Source organism: Lagopus leucura, unplaced genomic scaffold, assembly GCF_019238085.1.
Source record: "Lagopus leucura isolate 7727_CA_CO unplaced genomic scaffold, USGS_WTPT01 Super-Scaffold_100029, whole genome shotgun sequence".
Classification (NCBI taxonomy): domain Eukaryota; kingdom Metazoa; phylum Chordata; class Aves; order Galliformes; family Phasianidae; genus Lagopus; species Lagopus leucura.
This window is the reverse complement of record NW_024962280.1, coordinates 4699323-4721810: the sequence shown is the minus strand read 5'-3', so window position 1 is coordinate 4721810 and position 22488 is coordinate 4699323. Positions and strand designations below refer to the sequence as shown.

The 22488-nt window shown below is 42.5% G+C and overlaps 1 protein-coding gene across 1 annotated transcript in view; it reads left to right on the top strand.

Annotated features, from left to right (window-relative positions):
- SPATA16 (spermatogenesis associated 16) overlaps window positions 1–22488 on the top strand; it is an 87380-nt gene that overhangs the window by 43425 nt on the left and 21467 nt on the right. The window contains exons 6-7 of the mRNA XM_042881041.1: window positions 7670–7754; window positions 19816–19963. Of these exons, the coding sequence (XP_042736975.1) occupies window positions 7670–7754; window positions 19816–19963 (233 nt within the window). The remainder of the gene's footprint in view (window positions 1–7669; window positions 7755–19815; window positions 19964–22488) is intronic.

The following is a 22488-nucleotide window of genomic DNA, read 5'->3' as shown; positions in this document are numbered from 1 at the left end:
AGCATATGAAGTGGTTGGAATGAAAGGGCATCTGTTAGCACGAGCAGCCTGATCTGCCCACATCTGCATCACTTCTGCATTCTGTTGGCTGCATCGCAGTATCTTCAGGAAAGTGCTGTGCCAGGATGCCACCATGTAGAGCTCAGCCTAAGGCCATTTGGCATTGTAAAGCAATCCCAGGAACACCATGCAGGGTCAGAGCATCTGCAAATGATGAATTCCAAAGCGCTGCAGCCACTTTCACTAAGGTGTCAGCTAGTAAATATATTTATCCTCTCTTGTTCAGAGACCGCTCTTGACAAACACAGTAAAGATTTAAGCCTCAGAAGGGAGCAAACCTATTCTGGTTGAAAGACCATCTTGGCCTTCGAATAAATGGGCATAAATTCATTATACATAAATTTAGTCTGGAAGTTACCAGGAAGCTTTAGGCATTAGAAGGCGTTTAAGTTCAGGATCAGCCTTGACAGCAGCTGCTGAGAGTACCCTGGTGAAGGAGGCATAGACACAGCTGATGAAAAGATCCCATAAAAACCAGAATGGAAAAATTCAGAAGAGAGCCCTGGGCTGGGTTCTGTCACCATGCTGAGAAAAATGTGCACAGAGAAGGCTGAGGGGCCCCCACTTTCCTGGCAGCATAAGGACTGCTGCCTTTGGGAGGGATGAGATGAAGATGTGCAAGGCACAGCAGAGCCTGGGAGGCCCCCCACCAGTCCCAAGGACAAAGCAGTCAAGACACAAGTGCTGCTTTCAAGAGCAAGGCTGCAAGACAGGGACACAGACAGACCCAAAGGTGAGCATCAGAGCTCCTGCAGGTGGAAGAACCAGAGCCTGCACATTCTCCACGTCCCTACGCCTGGCAGCTGTGACCCTACAGCCTCCTGTTATGTGGCTGTGACAAGAGGTCTGACCCTGCAAGCAACAAGGCATGAAAGCAATTTTTCTTCCTTATTCCAAGAGTGCAACCTATTGCCAGTACTGAAGAGCCTTGGAACAGCAGTAAGGTGAAAACTAGTAACTTACAGAAAGACCAGGCTTCCTATGAAGTTTAAGCTACAGAAGGGATTTCTCCCCTTTTTATGCATTAAGCCATATAGCTCTCATCCTTCTGCTAATCAAAATGCTGTGCTGATTTAACAGTGTCGCTGTGTTCTGTGAAAAGCTTAAGATAGCTCTTTTATCACTAGCTAGAACAGTAGTGACTTGAAATTAGTTGTATACATGTAGGGGAAAACAGACTGCCTGTGCCTCTGCCAGAACAAACAACTCATCTTCATCTGACTGCACAGAGCCCGGGTAAGCAATCCTTAAGGAGGAAGAAGATTGAGGATTTGAATAGCTGTAGTATGGCTGACTCAGCTTTTTGACATTCCTTTAAAAAATAAAAAAAAAAAGTCATGATAATCCCATCAGCTGGAAAGCAAGCCAGGTCTGCAAGGAGTAGACCTCAGCTCTATGCATGGATCCCACTTCAGTCACAAGAGAAAGCTCAGGAGGTGAAAGTCAGGTGTTCATTCTGGCTAAGCTGCTGCTTTCAGCATTGCTTTGCAAAGCATTCAGCTGTGCTGATAAAAGGCATGCCAACACTTCTTGTTAGAGAAACAGCCCCCCACCCATGAATGCTGTGAGACCCTGGGCTGCACAAGCACGGAGGGAGTTGGCCAGCACAGCCCCATAGTCCCCCACAATCAGCACTTGCATTGCAGAGATGGGATGGGGTCTGCTCTGCCCCCACACCAAGCGTTCCAGTGCTCCCACCGGCTCCATGGCATCCCCAGGTAACATTCGGAAAGGCACGCTTCGTAAATCAGGTCTGGGAGACCGGCTTTGACAAGCACTGGGAGCACTCAGAGCCCCAAGGAAAGCCCACGCTGCCTATTATTTAACTTGACACCAACATACGATGTTGGCCTCTGCCTAGAGTTATTCCCACACGTTAGTCTTTGTTGCTCGAGATGCCCAGCTGCCAAACATCAGCCTGAGCACTAGTGCAGAGCTACATCCCCCCAAGTTCCATTGCACCTCCATCCATACACAATTCCTCACCCCATTCTTCCCCCAGACAGGCCCCCAGGTCACAACTGGGCTCAGTGCTTGGTGTCTTGGATGCCCCTTCTCAGTGTAGAAAGGCCTCTCCCTTCCCGGCGCACTGCTCCACTTGCCAGCTCACATCTGCAAAGCACTCGCTGTGTCCTTACATGGTAGTTGCCATTGAGTGAGAAACATTTGTTATCACTGCATAGCAGTCTCAGTACAATGCAGAAAGTTGTTACCCATGCGCAGCCACCAGATAAATAATGATAAATGGAATAATTGCATCCTGTATACAGGTGCCATTTTCCTCTCAGGAAACCTAACTGTACTTTCTAGCAATGGGCAACCATGACCCAGAAACTTCAGCAAAGCCAGCAAGCACAGCCCATTGCTAACATGGAAAGGGGTTGGCAGGATAACAGTTTTAGAGCAGCTTCCCAACACATTTAAGGCCCACCAGTACAGTGTTTAAAAGCAAAGAGTTAACCAGCTTTCTGCAACGTTAGCATTTGTTTTTGCATGCAGGGAGCATGCCAAACTCCATTCAAGGGAAAGTCTACAGAAAGGTAAATGCTGACATCACTTATTTCCTTCCTGTTCAGCATTCTGAAGTTCTGTTTCTCTCTCATCATCTCGTGGCTTTCATGTATCTCCATAAACCTCAGAGTAATGAGCTCGCATTTATTTAGGATATACGAGGATGTTTAAAAATTAACTGCTATTATTTTGTTCCCTTTCCAAATGGCATAATTGCATTACAATGACTACTTCCTACTTACTCCAGCTATAAACATCAGTTTCCTTTTCTAATCTCAGACAAAAGTAAGAAAGGTCATCCAGCAGAGAGCGCATTTTTAATTTTGTGTCTCACATCTCAGACTCAACACTGGAATGGCAGACCTCTCAAACACCAAGATGTCTCCATCAGAGGTGGTCTAAATAGGAATATTAAAGATCCTATTAAACTTGAGGGGAAAAAAAAAAGCTGAAATTAACTTACCACTTTCCAACAACAGCTCTGCTACCCAGGGCGCTGCCTGAGGCCCTCTGTTAGTACCACTGACTGCAGATCCAGGTGAGATCACTTGAAGCAAATAGCAAAGGTAATTTCCTGCCACTGATGAGGGCTGTGCCCTCACTTGCTGTCGGCAGCTGTCTGGTATCGAGAGCCACTTCTGGCTGTTCCTGTAAGGCCTATGCGTTTCTGTTGAGGGCTGAGGAAGGCAGTTTGGGATCTGCGGTGTGCTGTTCGTTCACACACAGAGAAATATATCTTATTGTTCTGCACCACCAAGTGGTTGGATGGAGCAGGTAGAACACGGCACCTTCAAATCCGGGCCTCCTGCAGAAGCAGGGGTGGGTTCAGCAGCTGTGAGCAATGGGGGTCTGTAAATACATGGTCAGTATTTCTAAATATTGCATGAAGTGATTGTGTCAGAAATAGGAAGCGAACGCATCTATCTGTTCTTTGCTGTTAGACTTTATATCAGGGCAGAGCGAGGTCTGTTGCTGGCTGGCTTTTGCGACCCCAAATCTCCAACAACACAGCAGTTGACCCCAGCCCATGGGGACCGGTGCCTGCAGGACGGGGCAGGAAGAACCTGTTCTGCCCCTCGTGTACCACTGAAAGGCAGTATCTACAATACTGATATTGGAACAGGGTAGGGAATGGCCCCTCATTCCGTTTCTGTGCATATCAGTAAACTTACCAGGAAGACTCTTTGTTCAAGGACTTCAGCTTTCTGCTCTTCCCAAATCCCTGTTAGGGAGGGGAATTAATCCTACGCTTCTTCTAACGCACACACCATAAAGCTCCTTTTATCTATGGAGTAGCAGTGACCTTCTAAAACAACGCAGCTTCATTCACAAGATATACATTATCCCTATAAACCTTTAATAAGAATGCACTCCAGTAGTATGTTACAGAGTTTTGTATCCTTCATTTGACATGTTATTTTACTTTTGACTCTATATTTATTTCTATATTTCTATTCTATATTCTATTCTATTTATCTATTTTTATATTTGACTCTAATTCACAGGAGATGGCTATTTAGTAATCACAGAGTCTCCTGTAGATCTATGTTTAGTGTTTTATCAGTTTGATGTCAGACATGTTTCATAGAGTCACAGCATTCATTTAGCATAGGTAAAAGTGTAAGTGACATGGGGCTAACCCAAACAAGAACATACTGATGCACACATGCAAATAGAAATGGCAATAATAATCTGAATCACAGAGTTACATAGAACTGTGATTATTTCAGCTAAATTCTTCAGCTGATCCCTTGAAAAATTCATCAGATATAAGAAGAGAAGTTTCAGAATCGGATAGTTTGAATTTCATCCTTCATTATTTGGTATTTTTGTCCCAGTTTTAGGAGAGTAAATGTCTCTCTTCTTCATTAGTACACTGAAGGAAATGGAAGCATTACCTTGTGTAGTGTTACAAAATGTGACAAATGAGTCCATTTTAAAGTAAAGTAGCCTTCCACATAGTGAGGGAAACCTCCAGCTGATCACATCACTGAAGGAAGGATTGTCAGTTTTGCTGAAATGCCATTAGATGTGCAGCCATTAAAAGAGAAAAAAGCAGGCACAATGTCTTTAGAGATACACATCTGATAGGCGTTGACTCCAAGCAAGGAGGGAGAGAAAAATGTTAATGAGCAGTCACTGTCTGAAGATCCTAAATAATATTTTTATAAATAGCATTTCCTTAACTAATATTTTACTGAAATCTCTTTTCCAAGTATGTGCTTGTATGTCCCTTACAGAAACTCACTGCCACATGATTCTGTGGGCCAGAGGATGGGTCCTCACTGGGAACCCAGCACAGCATGTCCTGCCTTCATGTACTTCTCTGGAAGCCACCTGCCCAGATATCTCAATCGACCCTTTGGTTTCTGTCTCAATGTTCAGGTCCCTACACATTTCTCAGTGTCCAGCCCTATAACCGAATTCAGCCAGCAGAATTTCACCTGTGTCAGGGAACTCATAATTTCCTATCACATGTGCCACTTTGACACTGCAATCAACCTCAGAGGCCAACAAAGAAACCTCTCTGACTTAGGCCCATTTGGGGTTGGACACAAGCCATCCACACACAGCCTGACTGCTTTTGTCTTTTTTGAAAGTGGAATTTTTAAGTCCCTCCTAAGCCCCGAGGTCAAAGCAGCAAGCATCGGTCCTGACCTGCGTGTGCTCCCTGACGGCCGAGGAACTGAGAGGTGAAATGGAGATGGAGGCACACAAAAGGCTCAGAGTGTTTTTATGCATGTGCCTTGCTGTTCCTGGTGTGACACACGGTGATACAAGGGAAAGCCAGCAGGGATAAAAGCAGATGTTGAAAAACTAAACACGAATGCCTGAAATGTAAGTGGGATTCTGATTATTTAAATAAGAGCAAATTAAGAAGGAAGAACAAAGAGGAAGGGCATTCGTCTGAAGTGCAGCGGTACCCAGAGACCTCTGCCATGATCAGAGTGACATCATGCTGAGCGTGCCACGAAGAATTAGTAAAAGGCAGCTTGTACCAGGAGATCTCACATACCAAATATGTAAATCAGTCAAATATGACTGTCTTCATTTACCAGCTATCTTACCAGCTGATGCTGGCAAACAGAGAGATGAAGTGACTCATCCAGGAAATGGACAAGTCACCATCCCTGGAGGTGTTCAAGGACCACAGAGATGTGGCTCTGAGGGACATGATTAGCAGGCTGTGTTGGTGGTAGGCTGACGATAGGGCTAGATGATCTTAGAGATCTTTTCTAACCTTGATGATTAGATGAGTCTATGACCCATAGCAGCACCACTGCATGAGATGGAGACAGGGTGATGCTGGCGTTAAGGATTTGCCACTTTTAATCTCTGAAATGGCAGCAAATCTATAGGATCCTAAATTGTAAATAACCATTTGCAAATATCCTTTGACTCCAAAAAATGCCAGGCTTTAGTACTTGAAAATTGCTCTAAATTTAGATTGAAAGTTCCTTTTTTCCCCCAAGAAGACCACCTCCACTTGCATACGCTGCTAGAGACCATGATACCCCTGAGTGCCAATGACGCAGGGGCTAGAAGCTTCGTAGACCACCGCTAGTAGACCAGAGGCACCACAGCACAAAGAGATGTGACAGATTCCTTCAGCGTCTTCCCTCATTTTTGTGCCCTGTGCTCATTTCCCCATTGTGTCTCAGGAGATAGCAGTCAGCTCTTCCCAAAACCATTGCTGATGGCGCTGGATACTTTGCTCACCCCCTCCATTTCATCCACAGGATACTTATATGTCATTCCCGGGATTAAATCCTGGCACCGTTTGGAGTTGGTGAGAGTTTTGCCAGTGATTTTCAGTGCAGTGAGGATTTCATCCTTTGCTCATCCTGTGCCAGCTGGGCTAACAATGTTCAATTAGAAGCTGCTCTTTGTTCTAGTGCAATCAAGAGGATTTTTTGCCAGTGATTTGAATGAGAGTTGGATAAAGCTTATGGTTAAATCCAGTCCTTATGCAGAACTCCATGTATCCTCCAAAATTGCTTTTCTCCCAGTGAAATTAACAGGAGTTTCATGCAAACATCTAAGGGAAGATTTAGTTCCTGTTTGTAACAATATGTTACCTCCTGATACTGGGCCTGCTTTGAAATGTTTATTGTTAAATCCGTGTGTTTCTGGTTATATCTCATTAAGAACATAATACAGCCTTGGAAAGTATGTTCTGAAAGGGTATTACAACAGGATTGGGATTACTGTTTGTGAGACACTTTTAACTAGGGGGAAATTTCAAATTCAATTTACAGTAATGTCAAAGCACAATTAATATATAGGCAATGATAAGGGGAACATGCAGAAGTACACATTGATAGCACTACATCAACAAATAAACTTTCAGTGCTAGTAATTAGGTACACAAGATTATTATATGTTTAATTGACTAAAGTGACAATTTGGAATTACATCTAGTCACATTTAATTGGATTTGGAATCTCTAGAGGAATGGGAACGGAAAGCAGTGTAGAGAGGCAGCCATAAAAGCAAACTGATTTTCTAAAGTCTCTTAAGACTCTGCATTAATATCCATTGCACAATAGTTTTTAATATCTCTCAGTCTAGAAAGAGGAATGCAGTGATTGCAACAGACAGTGGGAGTACTAAAGCATACACAATTAGGTAGCAAGATAGCTGATTACTTTGGACTTGGGGTTTTTCTTAAGATAAGGTTTAATCATAGGTATACTAAGTCTGAATATGCCATACACTGATTTCCTCGGGCTGCCAAGCTATGGGGTTTTATGCATCTTGATGCTATCTTACAAAAACTGTACTTGGATATAAGATATCTCACCCACAAATGCTTTAAAGCAAAATATTTATCTCTTGTTGAGCAGTCATTAACTATTTTCTCAGAGTAAAATATGGAAAAAAGATTTTTAAAATGTAGGGTTGTTTTGTGTGCAGGTGGTTTAGCGATCTAAAAATGCTTACTAATATTTGTCTTAAAGGAGGACAAAAACTAAGAGTTATCCGTAATCTTTTGGTATAGACTTCATGTTATATTCTTCTAATGTTATCTCCTTTAAATATTGCTATACACATCCTTCTCTCCCCATGCACTCATTTATTTTGCTTTTGTCATCAGGAGCGCCATGATTGCTGACTATATGTACTGGCTGACAGGAGGCACTGAGCAGCGTATAAGCAAGCTCATCAAACTGTATTGGCAGGTAAAAATTGATGGCTCAACGAGGAGGGAGGTGCCCATCTCACTACTAAGACCAAAATGAAGGATTACTGCTTAAAAGACTGCCGACAAAGGTAGCTCCTGGGCATATCAATCAACAGGACACCATATAGTACTATCGTATTTATAATGAAGTAGATTTTCTTGGACTAATTTTAAGGGCAAAATTCAAGGTTGTTAACCCTTGGCTCATACTTCAATTTTATGGACCGCTATAAAATTTAATTCTGGATACTGTATAGTCCCCAAAGCTATTTTTTGCAAAGTCTTCCTACCATAGTGACACTTTCCTTTTGCAATTTGCATGACACTAATCCTCTGACACCTCTCCAAACTCTTCAACCAGAAGGAGAGGAAAAAATGACTGTAACGAATGGTCTCAGAGAAACCTAAAGTGCCCTGTGAAGGATGGCTGGGAACAACCCCAGTTCTACAAAGATTACTTATGTGGGGAGTAGGCCATTGACTTCAGTGAGACTTGCCTCTTGGGTAATACCTATTTGAGACAGCAGTTCAGCCACATCAGCACAAGTTTAAGTTTAAGGATACCCCTCTCACCCTGAGGACAGCTCTCACATAGGAGGAGGCCAGGGACAAGTGATTTTGGTGACTGGATGAAGATGGTTAATAAAAACAAAGGATTTACTGGTACCAGAAATAATGTATGTCCCATGGGATAGAATTTCAGAGTCTGACTGTGATCCCATCTTTTGGGATTTTATTCTGTGAGAATGTCTGTGACCACAAAAGGGCTAGTCCTTGTTGTACTTTATATGAGGGGGTACAAAATATGTCTGGCATAAGCCAGGGTAATGAAGATGAGAATCTGGTCTTTTACCTTCAATCATGTGGTAAATTCTCACTTTTAAAAACTATTATTAGTTGCATTCTTATTGATAAAATGGAATCAATCTCAGTCTTGGGAGCTGCTGAATTTCAGTACTGCTGTGAGTGCAAAGTGCATCTCATTCAGAGAATTACCCACTGGGCTAGTGTTTGCAGTGCCTGTGAACTTTCTTATATGCTTTCCAGCAGAGAATTTCTTCTTTACAGAACAGTTTGATTTTTTTTCCCACTGGGTCAGACTCGTTTAAAATCTCGAGTTCACAAACAGGTTTTATGAAAGGGTCATTTCTTCTAATGGAATATCTTTTTTTGTCTCTTAACACTGGTATCCATCGACTCCCTTTCTTGATGCCGTGAACGTGAAGCTTCAAAGCATCAGCCTTTATAGAAGGAGCTGTCATAGGTCATGGCTGTCCTCTCCCTCAGGGGTTCAGACTGTCCTGCTATGTAACTGCTATGTTAGGGACAAATAAATGGCACGAAGGGCAACACTATCACAGAGCCTCTGCACAAAGTCTAAACCTGAAGATGCGGTTGGTCTAAGATGGGAGTGAACCAAAGCAACAGCAGGGTTACTGCACTGCCATTAGCATCACCTTACAGGCGTCAAGGGCCAAAGGATTTTGGCAGTGATAGGGCTCTGTTCATTTCTGCTTCAGTTCCCAGCTCGCTGCTGATTTCTCATGAGCCTCTCTGGACCGCCATGGAACCAGGAGGTCCTATCGCACCGCGTTACCACTTCTGCCTTCCTCCTGAACCTGAGCTGCTGTCATTGTCTGCAGAAGCATTGTCTGTTGAAACGTCAGTAGAGACCCAACCATTAGTTTGATCTCCCATTGTGCTTGATTTTCACTGGGAGACAGAGATTGCTCTGCAATTTTGTGCCTTTTGTGTGTATGCTTCGGCGTGGGCAAAGCTAGGGATTCAGCGGTATCTATCTGCTGACACACATGCAGTACAGGCAGCTGGGTGCCCAGTACTGCTCCCACTCAAGGTAATAACCAGCACTTAAAAAACGTTTGTGAAGAGATATCCCCAGCACCAGCAGCAGCCTTTTCCTTCCCAAGCCAATGAGTTCTCTGTGTTCAGCATCAGGGTGACTTCAATGTCATTAGTGCAGAGTGACAATTACACAGTGCAGTGTGGCACATGCCACTGCCCTGGGACCTTCCACCACAAAGAGACCAAGCAGAGGCAATGTGATCTTTTTCATTAATATTCTCTCTATTTCATGGTGTAAAGCTGAAAATAACTTGTCACGACTATACGTGCTCATGTGCCTTTGTAACCAAAGCAACAGCTATTGATGCACGCTTTTCTTTCTAGCTACTCCTCTGCCCCAGAACTCGCTCCTCGCGTTGGCTCACAACTGTGAGCAGCATTTTCTGAGGAGGAAGGGAATAGATAGCAAGCAGGACCATTTGCTTTTTTACTTGTCTGAAGAAAGATGTTTAGAAGAGATTTGTCACTCTTTGCTTTGATCAGTCGGTCACATACATAATCTTCTGGTGTGTCATGGACTACTTTTGTTTCTTTTTTCATTATTTTTTCACTGCTGGAAAGGGCCTTCCCTCCTCACAGGCTGCATCCTTCTTTGTTCATAGTTTCAGAACGTCACACAGACCACCCAAATCCTTCAGCCGACTTCTGTGCTGCAAAAACTTCAGGCCCAGAATTCACTTCCGCAAAGCTCCTTTTTATTTGTCCTACTTCTAAATCACTGTTTTTTCTCTCTTGATCTATTTCTCATGCTCAGAGCAGTCTTTATCTTGTATCTCCTTTGGTTTACTTCTCCCGATTTTGGTTTTATCCTTTCCTTTGAACTCATTCTATTCCTGAGATCAACTGCCAAGAGCCCTCTTTCTTCAACACTTCTTAAAGCATCCCCAAATCTTTCCCCTCCTCATTGTTAACTCTTCATCAGCAGTGATCTGTTCCACATGGCTCTGTACCTCCTCATAGACACACCACAAGGCTCGTACTGTCAAATCTTTAGGACCACAGGCTCATGTTGATGAATTATCTGACTTACATAAAAATGCCACAGGATTTCACCCTTACCTTCCTGCATCAGTGACAAGAGAGGAGAAGCTGAGACTGGTTTTTGAGAATCTTATCAAATCCCCATTTAAGCATTTTAATAACAGAGTATTTATCACATTCTTTCTAAATGGTGTTTTGTTGTATGTCTGCCCCCTGCCTCTCCTCCGTTTACAAACTGGAATCTGACTTGTCCGCTCCAAATTTGCATTACATATTCACCTCTGAAGGCTCCTCTACTACTTGTTATCTTCTCCCTGTATATGTACCTATAGATCGTGATCAAGGCAACTTTAAGTATTCTTTTTGATTAGCTTTTTGATTAGCTGTCTTTGATTATCCCCTTTAAAGTAAAACATCTATTTCTGGAACTTCTGTACAGAGATATGTAACGCCTCATGCCCTGTGTTGTTTTTGAATATTAATACCTGCCTTCCATTCTACTCTGAGATAAAGGAATAATGCTGATGAGAGCTGAAAAAGTAATTTGTCGTGGATAATATCATTCAGTGAGTTGGACCTTTTTCTCTATTCAATAAACATATTTTCGAATGTTTCATTCCATGGATTGAAAATATGCTTTCCAAGTTAACATATAATCTAGTGGATGGACTTTTGTTCACAATCCACTATGGAATATGCAGCAGATGATTTCTGCATTGGCTCTTAGATTAAAAATACTGAATTAAATAAGATTCACCACATGAAATAATAATATGAAAGTTATTAGATGTATTCTGGTAGATATTTACAGTCGTAGCAGCAAGACAAAGACCTGCTTATTACTATTATCAGGCAATCTCCCTAGCATTTATTTTCTGCAATTGTATTCCTCAGCTGGAACAAACAATAGACACAACATTTCCTCATTCCTCAGCAACACAAACAATAGACCTGAGATATTTCATTACATAGAAAGAGTCCATCTCCAGACTGTCCAGTTTCATTCACACTTTTGCAAAAAACTGTGCCATATACCCTGGATGTTTCATTCCACGAGTAAAAATATTTCACTCCTATACTACTACAAGTATATAGTATTCAAGATGCTACACTGCAGTTTCATATCAGGCACCCACTATGCACTTACACCCAAAGTCGTTCCCATCCACACAGACTCCCACCAGCAGTGCATATGTTGCAGAAACTGCAGAATCTCCAAAAGGCATTTCAAGCTCGTAGGTTCGTATCTATACACCTCCACGACCATCTGTACCAAAAGCCTTGATTCCATAACATGTATTTGCTACAGCTCCAAGGAAGTCCTTTAATTTGCTTTGCAACAACCTGGATTTGGTTGTCTTTTATATGCAAAGAGATGCAAAACCTCAGCGTTTTAGACAAGACTGCAGCTATCATCAGGCTGCTCTTAGCACACTGACAATAGTAGAGCTGTGCCTCCTCCACACACCTCATGAGCCCATCTTTCTGAGAGTATTTCTGTCAGCTGAACTCAACATCACAGAGAAAGCCTCCAGCAGCACATGCAGCAGCTGGCATGGAGGCTTCGGTATTAAGACTTTTGCTTTCCCCTCTTGTTGCTTTTATGAATGTTGGCTGTTTCCAGTTCAAAAGCCTGGCCTGCTGCTATTGCAAGTGCAGAGCAACACGCAGATCACACAGTACGGCAAACGATGAAAAAAGCACTCGGCCCTGCGAGGTGGCTGAACACCTGCACTGCAGAGATGGTTGCTGTCAGCTTCTGTAGACCTCAGCTTTATCTCACACCTTGCAGGGTGACAACCCCAGACAAGAACACTAAGAGAGGAAAGCTCTCTGTAGCCAGCATCTCCTCCCCAGCCGCCAGCTGTCCTTGTGCTCACACCTGACCCACGCTGCTCTGGAGCACCAGGTTTGCAGGCTGGCACAAGCAGGGGATGTTCTGCAGTCCTCCTGATGGGATGACTGATAGGAGCTGACAGGCAGCCCCCCTGGGCAACCTGGCCATCATATCATTGAGAAAACATATTTCTCGTTAATTCTCGATGCCATCTCAGCAGATCATGCTGTGTCACACTTTGCTGCTGAAAAGTTCCTTCTTTAATCAAATCTGAGGGAAAAATCCCATTGAGGTTAATGCCTACTATGAGGCAGTAAGTACAGGAAATGCTTAATTTGCCCAAGTCTCTATTGTCCCAGAGCTTTGTGCAGTTTGTTGTTGCTTTAAGAATTGATTTTGAATTCTGTTGTGTCTCTTTACAAAAATCAGCAAGTGATCCTCCCTCTCTGTCTCCCCGGCTGTTTTGAAGGACAACACTTGCCTTAAATCATCAAGCTCGTCATTGTCTGGTGAAAAATTGGGATGTAATGGTTTTCCTCACCTTGCACATTAGAAGAACAAAAAGATTTTGGCTCTTAAGCAGGAAAATCACTTTGTTCTTAAGATGCTGCGGTGGTTTCCAGATCTCCCAAGTGCAGCTCCAGACCACTTTGTGGATTCCCTGTGTTCCCTTTACACCATGGCTGAAAGGACTTGCTAAAATTAAAACCATTAAGATTTTTCTGGGCATACATTCTTTGTATTGTATTCTTTGTATGCCATTTCAGGGATTCAGATCATTCTGGCTTTGGAATACACTGCTTGTAAGACTTGTAACTCCCAAGCTGCAAAAACCAGCTCCATTCTATCTTCAGGTACACAAGTTAAAATATGAAGTAATTGAAAACTGAATTGATAAGGCAAATAAAATAATATAACAGAGAGTTTCTGTCGTGTTGGTACTGATTTGGGAGGTTTTTATTGCTGTTGTTATTGCTGATATTTCCATTCCAGGAACAATTCTGCATGTACAATAACAAGGAACTTTTTTTTTTTTTTTTTCTGTATACTTTCTTCTTTAATAATATCTACCTGCTTCTATTTTTCTAGTGCCAGATCCTTCATGGTAGAACAAGAGTTGCTTGAATTATATTTACAAGACAAGAGAAGTTACTAGTTTAAATGCCACAGTTATTAAAACAGATGGATTAATTGTCTCTAATTTCAGGAAAGATTTTTCAATTGAATACCAGCCGAGTGTAATGGGCATGTAATAGGCAATACATGCCTTGCTTGTAGTTGATTGCTGTTGAAATCCCAGTCTGAATCAAAATACCAACCAATTAAAGCTTTCAATGTTAACAGAGCACCATAAATCATGCCTCAGAGATGTTCAGCAAGAGCAACCTGGCCAGCAAAGCCCCATACCATTGAAAAACCCCAAGAAGCAGCTCAAAAGTAATGTGCATACCTCACTCTATTCATTCTGGCTTTTGCTGGGCTACAAGGCAGAGCTTTAAGATTTACAAAGGAAACCTGAGAAATCAGCGTTGAAATCCAGCCATTTTGAGCTGTTCTCGGGCCCTTATTGTTCCTTGAAGTTGCAAAGGTCCTTAAGAAGTTACATGCTCATTATCCTCTTCCCTTTCTTTGTACCCCATCTCCTTTCTTTGGGAAGCTGAAGCTAGAGGCAGGAGCCTGTGCTGTTCCCAGGATCTTTACTGGCTGTGTGGCTTTCCATTTGTACATCTGCTCTTGAAGAACTACAGAGGACATCACACAAAAAGAGATAAAGTCCCTTTTCAGAAACAACTCTATATACAGCCAACTTGTCCTCTACTAAATTAGCAGCCATTCAGCCACATAAAGTAGTTGGCTATTGCAATGACTCAAGCATGATTTTTCACTGCCCTCTGAACAGTGCTGTCCATGTTACAGGCTAACCACATCAGTCACCATCTCTGGCTGTCTGATTCATCTCTTCACATTTAAGTCAAGTTCCCAAAAGCTGTTGAGCTCAGCGATAGGTAGGACCAACATCTCTTTCTGTTCATTTCTGCATTTTGATTCCCTTTTTCTTCTTTTTATTTTCCTCTCTTCTTATGCTAAAGGCCATGAAAAGCCCCTACAGCAAGTACCCCCACTTCTCCCATGACTTTCTTGCCAGGCCTGAGCACAGGTCCAAATCACCAGATGCCTGCAGCATCCAGGCACTGGCTACTGCACCCGACTGCACTGACATAAAGCATTGAGTGATGCTCAACCTTTAGCTCATCCTGTCTCAGTTGAGATCCGAGCCCAGACCACCCAAGCTGTTCAATCCCCCTTCTCACAAAGAGCTGCTGGTTAAACTGCAACCCACTCCTGACAAAGCAGGAGCCACACAGAGATGGCAAAAGGCTTCTCCTGATGCTGGACAGGAGGTCCTGCTCAGAGCAGAAGGCAGTGGATCACTCTATTGGTATCTCTCACCATAAAGTCTCCCTTATTCGCTAAGAATGGACAATAATAGCAAGTTTGGTTAAGAACTGGGATTTTGACCAGTAGCTTCACCAAGTTCACATGGACTCTTTGATTTTCACATCCACTACCTCACTGCCCTGGCTGGACAGCACCGTACACCCCTGACGCTGACCATCAAAGGTCTCACTCAACTGGACAAGTTTTGCTCCCACCACAGCATCTCAAGGTGGTGGCAAACCCCAGCTGGAGCAGGGCACACTGCCAGGCCAGCAGCCACCTTAGCAGGAAGGCTCAGAGTTGCTAGAAGGCAACAAGCCCTAAATGAAGCAGTAACAGGGGCTCAACCCTGACAGAGCTCTGCATCAGCCTGGCAAACCTTTCCACTACTGGTCTTTCCACCACAGAAGAACAGAAATCTTTCAAGTTTACCCCTGTGCTGAGATGAAAAGGGAAAAGTTCCAGCTGGCGTTAAGTGATATAAGAGCTGGGGACTCCTGTGGTATTTCATGCATGTCAGTTTGTAATATTGAAGGGCAGAGAGCTTCTTTGAACTGGAGTAGTATTTCCACACTGATGCTAGGTCCCTCCTTTCCCACCCTCCAGCACCATGTCAACAGCAGCCTCCAGCCTCTCCTGCATAGAAAGGTTGAGGGAGCTGGGCTTGTTTAGCTTGGAGAAGAGACTCCAGAGAGATCTCACTGCAGCCTTCCGGCACTCGAAGGGAGCTTTTAACAGGAGGGGTCCAACTTTCTACACAGTCAAATAGTGATAGGACAAGGAGGAATGGCTTTAAACTAAAAGAGGGGAGATTTAGATTGGATTTAGGGAGACATTTCTCACTCAGAAGGTAGAAATGCCCTGGCACTGCTGCCAGAGCTGTGTGTGCCCCTCCCTGGAGGTGCCCAAGGCCATGGATGGGCCGTAGGCAGCCTGAGCTGGTGGTTGGCAATCCTGCCAATGGCAGGGAGGTTGGAACTACACAATCTTTAAGGTCCCCCCCAACCCAACCATTCTGTGATTCTATGATTTTCCACACCCTCTTTGTCCTTGGCTATTTCTTTAATGAATAATGACCTCTTTGGAAGGATACAAAACATGGATTTCTTCTCTCTGAAAACATAAACACCTACTGGAAAATCAAATGGATCTTGAAGCCTAAGGTAACCCATGTGCAACACTCCTGCCTCTGCCTTTCAGAGCTCAGCAGAATCCATGGGGCTGCGATGCTCTGCAAATCCGCTCCCAGAATGTGCTGCATGCAAAATAGCTCACAGAGACTTAAATTCGTTAATAACTTAAGAACCTAAATAAGCTGATATTTGATGTGACCTACATTAATGGGGAGGCATTACACGGCAGATAAGCAGAAAGTTCTCATCTATTGTATAATACATGATTTATTCATACCATAAACATATTGAGAAAAGGATACGCTCTGGCATTCCCTCTGCTTATTTTTCCCACAGAAAGAAAAAATAAATAAATAAAACTAATGTAAGAAGATCTTGCTGGTGAGAAAATATTCATATCACAACAGCAACAGACTTAGTGGCGGGGCTGCCAGACACTGCTTTATGGTTGGAAAGATATAGAGAAAAGCTCATAGGTTGCACCACAGTGCTCCCATAATTCTAACTACCAGCCTAAGAGTGGAAGCAGTTCGTAGAAGAGGCTAATGGCTTTACCCTGCCTGGTATCACTACATTAATAAAAGTCATCAATAAAAGCATCAGCTCTTGTTGTAATGTAAATGAGACAGTGGTTGAGTATGCACTGCAGCTGCAAGATAAGGCACTAGAAAGATATCTAAATTTTTGGATAATTCTAGATGTCAAGATAATTGGATTTTCCAAATTAAACCTTTCTGTAGTTAAAGAGGATTATGGTTAGGAACTGTAGCAGGGAAAGCTGCTGTCACTGTTACGAAGAATTTGCTGCTGCAGTGCCACTTTTTCTTCTTTTGTGCTTTCTCTGCTCTAAGCAGGCAAAAATGGTAAAAGTTTCATAAAAGTACTGAAGTTATATCATTTCCAATAACATGTTGACATTCGAAAACTTTGTTTGTTGCGCATCTACTTATATTATGAGCTGAACAAAGTTTTGTTGAAGGGACAATGTAAGTTTGTTTAGGCTAAAGCTTAGGTTTTCTAACAAGGTCTGTAACATCACCACATAAAAGAATATTGCAGCACCAAGATGCTCAGAGAAGATGGACATGAGATGTTGAGTCAAATTTATGCTCAAACTCTTGTTAAAAACACCTTTGTTTTGGAATGTCTTCTGATTCTTTAATTCTCACGATAGCATGGACACCTCTCAAACCTTGCAAATGCTTCTGTTTCACGAAAAAATTAACTGCTATTTTAGTAGAAGTGCTGACAATATAAATACTCCTTCAGACACTTTGTCTCCACATGGTCTCTCTATAGACTTTTTCTGATTGCCCACACTTCCAAAACGGAGATGTAAACCTCCTGACAAAGCAGAGCATGAGTCAGTTCTGCAACAAAAAAGAAACTTTTCCTATCATCAGTTTATTCTGCGGTATCTTCTGAAAAGAATTCTTGTATCTTCAGTGAAGCAATAGATTTTTTCCACTGCTGAGGTAAACTACCATACTCAATGTACTCATGTCCATCATAGTCCTTCTAGTACTGTAAATTGTTCAAGGAGCTCTTTCATATGGTTCAAGCTCATCTCAATGTCTTCTCTTTTCCTAATTCTGCTGGAGCTGAAGTCTGGAGTGTGACACTATGTGATGAGATAAAGCTGCAGATTCCACTTGCAAAAATGAAAAACAAAAAGCAACAAGAAAAAAACAAACAAACAAACAAACAACCCAACCCTTTATATTTCCTTATTAGTTTCCCTACTGTCCACATCTTCCTGGAAGAGCCTGGCACTTCTTCCCGCACCAGGTCAGAATAGCAACATTCTGCCTGACATATCTGAGAGGTCATCACAGCGATGATCTTTTCCTTCAGACAGAAAGACTCCAAATCACATGCAAATGGAAAAAGACAATTGCCCTATCCTCTCTCCAAGTTCTCTGTTGGAAGTCCTTTGGAGCCCTTGTATTTATCTCCACAATTTGTCTGCACCTTGGATAATTGCACAATGTACAGCCTGACAGACCCTGTTCTGTAAGGCATCTGCATTTCCTGGGACAAACTGTGAGATATTCATCCACAGATATGGACTTCAGTGCATAAAGGCTTAAGCAGCCAAGTCCTCAGGGATTTCATCATATAAAGTTTTCTGCTCCAAAGTTTTTATGGTCTGAAGTTTTATGTCCTTAAAGTCTTTAGCCCATAAAAATCCAAGAGGATAATAAACCAAGTAGCATCTATGTCCAGCGTCTTATGTCCAGGGTATTATGCTCCTGGGTAATAATAATACCTTCGGTTGCAGTATTGACCAGAAACTACAGATCTCTTTTTTTCCCTTTGGCTGACATTTTGCCGTTACTGCCCTCTGAGCCAGTCACTATTTGCATGCTGTTCAGAGCAGCCTTGGGTACACGGCAGTGCAAAGATATTATAGGTGTGACCTTGAACTATTCTGAAGGGTAATAAAGCCAAAAATGAACTTTGCAGGCAAATACCAGTAAAGCCATTCCCTGATCCTGCAGAATATGGAGCTTGCCTTGTCCAACCGCTCACATTTTCATCTCAATGCCTCACTCTATACAGATGAAATATATGGATGCATCCAAAAGCACATTCACACACTCATATTAATCCAGATTAGAAAACGGCTGCCAAGCTATAGAAAATCAGCAGAATACCAAACAAAACAAAAGAACAAAAGGGAGGACTTGTCAATAAAACACCAAATTAATCCCATACCAATACAGTCTGTGATCTGGGAGATCCAAACATTTTTATGTATACACACACACACACACCTTTTATCATAGACTCATATAAGTTGGAAAAGACATTCACGTTCATCAAGTCCAACCACCAATCTGACCTTATGTGGCCCGTCACTAAACCATGGCCCTCAATGCCACATCCACATCTCCTTTCACACTTTTCTATTCATCTCTATTAAACTTATGCTATTAAAATCTCTATTAACCATGTTCACACTTCTGCTAAGATAGATTAATGCAGTACTACAGCTCTTCCAGTTTCTGGAAAGGACTGCCCATATCAGCTTTTGTTAGAAAAAGAAGCAGCCCAAAGCAGAGCTCAGTGTGGTCTCACAGAAACCCCATTGCTGAAGGAATCCCAGCTAAACTTCACTTGCCCTGACCAATAGAAGTGCTGAGTTTTCAGGCTGGCAGCTCCTCCAGCATCAGTTCATTGGGGGTCCACTGAGTGTGAAATCCACGTCTCTGCATAAGGTCAGCATAATGCATCATTCCAGTCATTTTTAAAGGATGGTGAGGTTCATGCGCTTCGTGCTGCCCGCTGCACAGGAGTGAATTTTACTCTTGATGCAAATGGTGTTTGAATGCAATATTTTAAGACTAATATTCCATATAGACACAGTGTTTGATTCATGCCAACCCAAGGGGTAATATGAATGCTTAGTATTGTTTAACCAGCTCCCAAGGACTGAATAAAACCCTCAGATGAAAGATGTGACCTTCAAAGAGCAGAGAATCACTTTTTCTTTTCATCTAAAAGATAATTTATCTAATACTTTTCTTCTCATTGAAGACATAGGCGCACTGCACTGAGAACTGTTTACAAATGTTCTTTCTCCATTAAATTGATTTTCTGAGTATAGATAGGCAGTGTGTTCTGGAACTAATTTAAATTCCCTTCTAATTAATATTCAAGACCAAAATATGTTATCTTTGCATGACTGTGCAATTATTAAAGGAAAAATATCATCTGTGGAAGTAATTATTTTTCCTTTTTTTTTTTTTTTTTTAACTAGCCGTTAACCAACATAAAATGTGTCATTTCTTTCCCCTTTTTAGGCTATGATTGAAGAAGCCATCACCAGAGAAGAATCTTTTTCAGTTATGTACACACCATTTGTGACAAAAGTCAAGGTTGACAACAGAGACAAGATGACAGACGCGTTCACTAAAAAGCACCCTGGCTACACACAGCACATCTTTACAGGTAACAGCAGATTTCACATGCTGTTAAGCACTGTATACTGTTTGTCTGTGTGTGGCTGACTTAAAAATGAGTTTTGGAGCTTGAGCCTTTGAATTTCCTACACTTCAGTGGGGAAAATTAACTTCTGAGATTTGCTATATGATTGTACACGATTTAGGTAATCAAATCAGTACTTAGCTAAAGCATAGACTTTACACTGCAAATCCCCACAAAGACTATTTTTATCCATGAAGCCTCACATTTCAGTTGTTGAATTTCATTATTACAAGAGCTCTTTTGTTCAGCAGCACTTTTGCAGTGTCTTGTTGCAACAGCAAGTCCCAGGTTCAATCCCATCTCGGTGGCTTGCCATCAGTAATTGGCCCAACAGCAGGCCCTTCACTTTCCAAAACCTTTCTTCCTTCTTTGCGTGCTAGTGGAGGGATGAACACCTTCGAGAGCACCTCAGCTGCAGGAACAGGAACAGACAGCCAGGTTTCCTTTGGGTTGTTGAAGACAAATCCAGAGCAATCTAGGGCTTTCTATAGCCCGTTGTCATCTCCCAGAGGAGTGAAGTCAAGTAGCATCTCCTGGCATAAGCAGACACTAAAGTTCTGCTGACCATGGTCTTATTCCAAGAGGAATGGGCATGGTATTTCTCCAAAAGAGAGGCAGGTGGATGAAATGGCATTTCCTGCTGTCATTAACCTGGTGACTCAGAACATGGCCACCTCTGGTAACACTTAGCTCTGAGTTGGTCGTTTATCTAACTCGATTAGCTTCTAACTCAACATCTTGCAACTCTCGGGAGAAAGGAACATTTGCCTGAACTCAAGTGGGAATTGGGAAGCCAAGTGTTTGCCACAAAACTGCGCAGACATTAAACCAAGTAAACTTGGCTTGTACATTTTGTTTGCCTTTAGGAAACCGGTATAAAACTAGAATAAAACTAGATTGTGTTTTGCAAGTGCCTCTGCATTAGGTTTCTGGCAGTAGTTTTGGGATTGCTTAAAAAGGGAAAATGGGATTTATCATGAAGGTCGTAAAGTCCCTGTCTACCATTTACTTGCTGATGTTACTTTCTTGAGAGGTTCCAGGGACAAAAGTATTGGCATTAAAGAGAACATAAAATAAAACTCCCTGAATATGATTTGAAAGAAAAGATAAAATCATATTTCACGTCATCCCCTCATTTTATAGCAAGAGTGAGACTTTCAAAAGCACATACACAACAAAGGCACGCAAGTGTTGCACTGAAGTTCAGTTGCGTTCATAAATCACTGGATATTTCTGGAAGCATCACCAGGCTTTTCCTCACTCCTATGGAAAGGAGGAAGGAAAAAAAAAAAACAACAGGATGAAAGACTTTGGTCCTATAGTACTTCAATCAATTACAAAACAGATCGAATAGAACCAGTTCTGCCTCAAGGGTGTTTTGTTTAGAAATTCTGTTGCTTAAAAAATTGTTCCAATCTGACACAAGTTTCTCTGAGTGCAGGTTTTGGGATCGCTAGTTTCTAGGAATTAAATGGGGTAGCCAAGATCACAATAATGTATACTGTATCTTGGCTTCTATGCACTGGAAAAATGTCACAATACGGGGTTCTGAGAGTGAAATGTGTGAGAGGTGCTGAGCAAGAGCTCTGTACAGCTCCCACCCTGGCTCTCATGCAGGTGAGAGTCTTCCAACCTCCCTTTCTCCGTCCTGGAAACCTTCTGAGACAGAACAGACTTGGCTCCCCTTCCTGGCCTCAACTCACAGCAACATCCACTGAAGTCAACTAAGGAAAAGGGATTTCTTAGCTTATCTATTCAGACCTGGCCCAAAACCATGCCATCCGCTAGAAAAATCTCTCAAGGAAGAAGTTGCACTCATTGTCAGCATTGTGCCCCCTGCACGTCCATTCCTCATGGAGGTGAAATGAAAAACATGAGCCAAGTCCCCTTTCAGCAGTGGGTTTGAAATACCACGCATCTCATGACGACGTTATCTTAAATAACCTTCCCATTCCACAGCAATCATTCATCCAACTTCAGTCTAAGTCCTGCTATAATGCAAGGACTGGATTGATTTAAAATTTTTCCTTATTGCCAAGGAAGAGAAGCAGACATGCATTTAAATCCAAGCATACAATGCAGTTTGTTTCAAAATTGAGGATCCATCAGAAGCTGAGTAGCTGCAAGGGAAATATCAGGTCCACTCGCTTTGATTTATGTATGGGTAAGGCCGGGGAGCTCCAAATGGGGTTCTCCATTTGTCACTGTGACCGCACAGCCTGGCATCTTAAAAGCAGTCCTCACTGAAAACAGAGCACTCCTTTGTAGAAAGTGACACTGACATTCAATCTAGGTTTATTTTTTGCAAGGGAAGGAGAGGAAGGAAAGAGCTGGTATAGTTCCCCAAGAAGAGGAGGTTTATGCTCTCGCTCGGAGCATCTGTCCTCGCTCAGGTCAGGGCAGCAGACACATACAGGGTTCTGGCAGGGCCCTCACAAACTCCTGCCAACCACAGCACATCGTCACATGCCACTATGGTGGTGGTGACA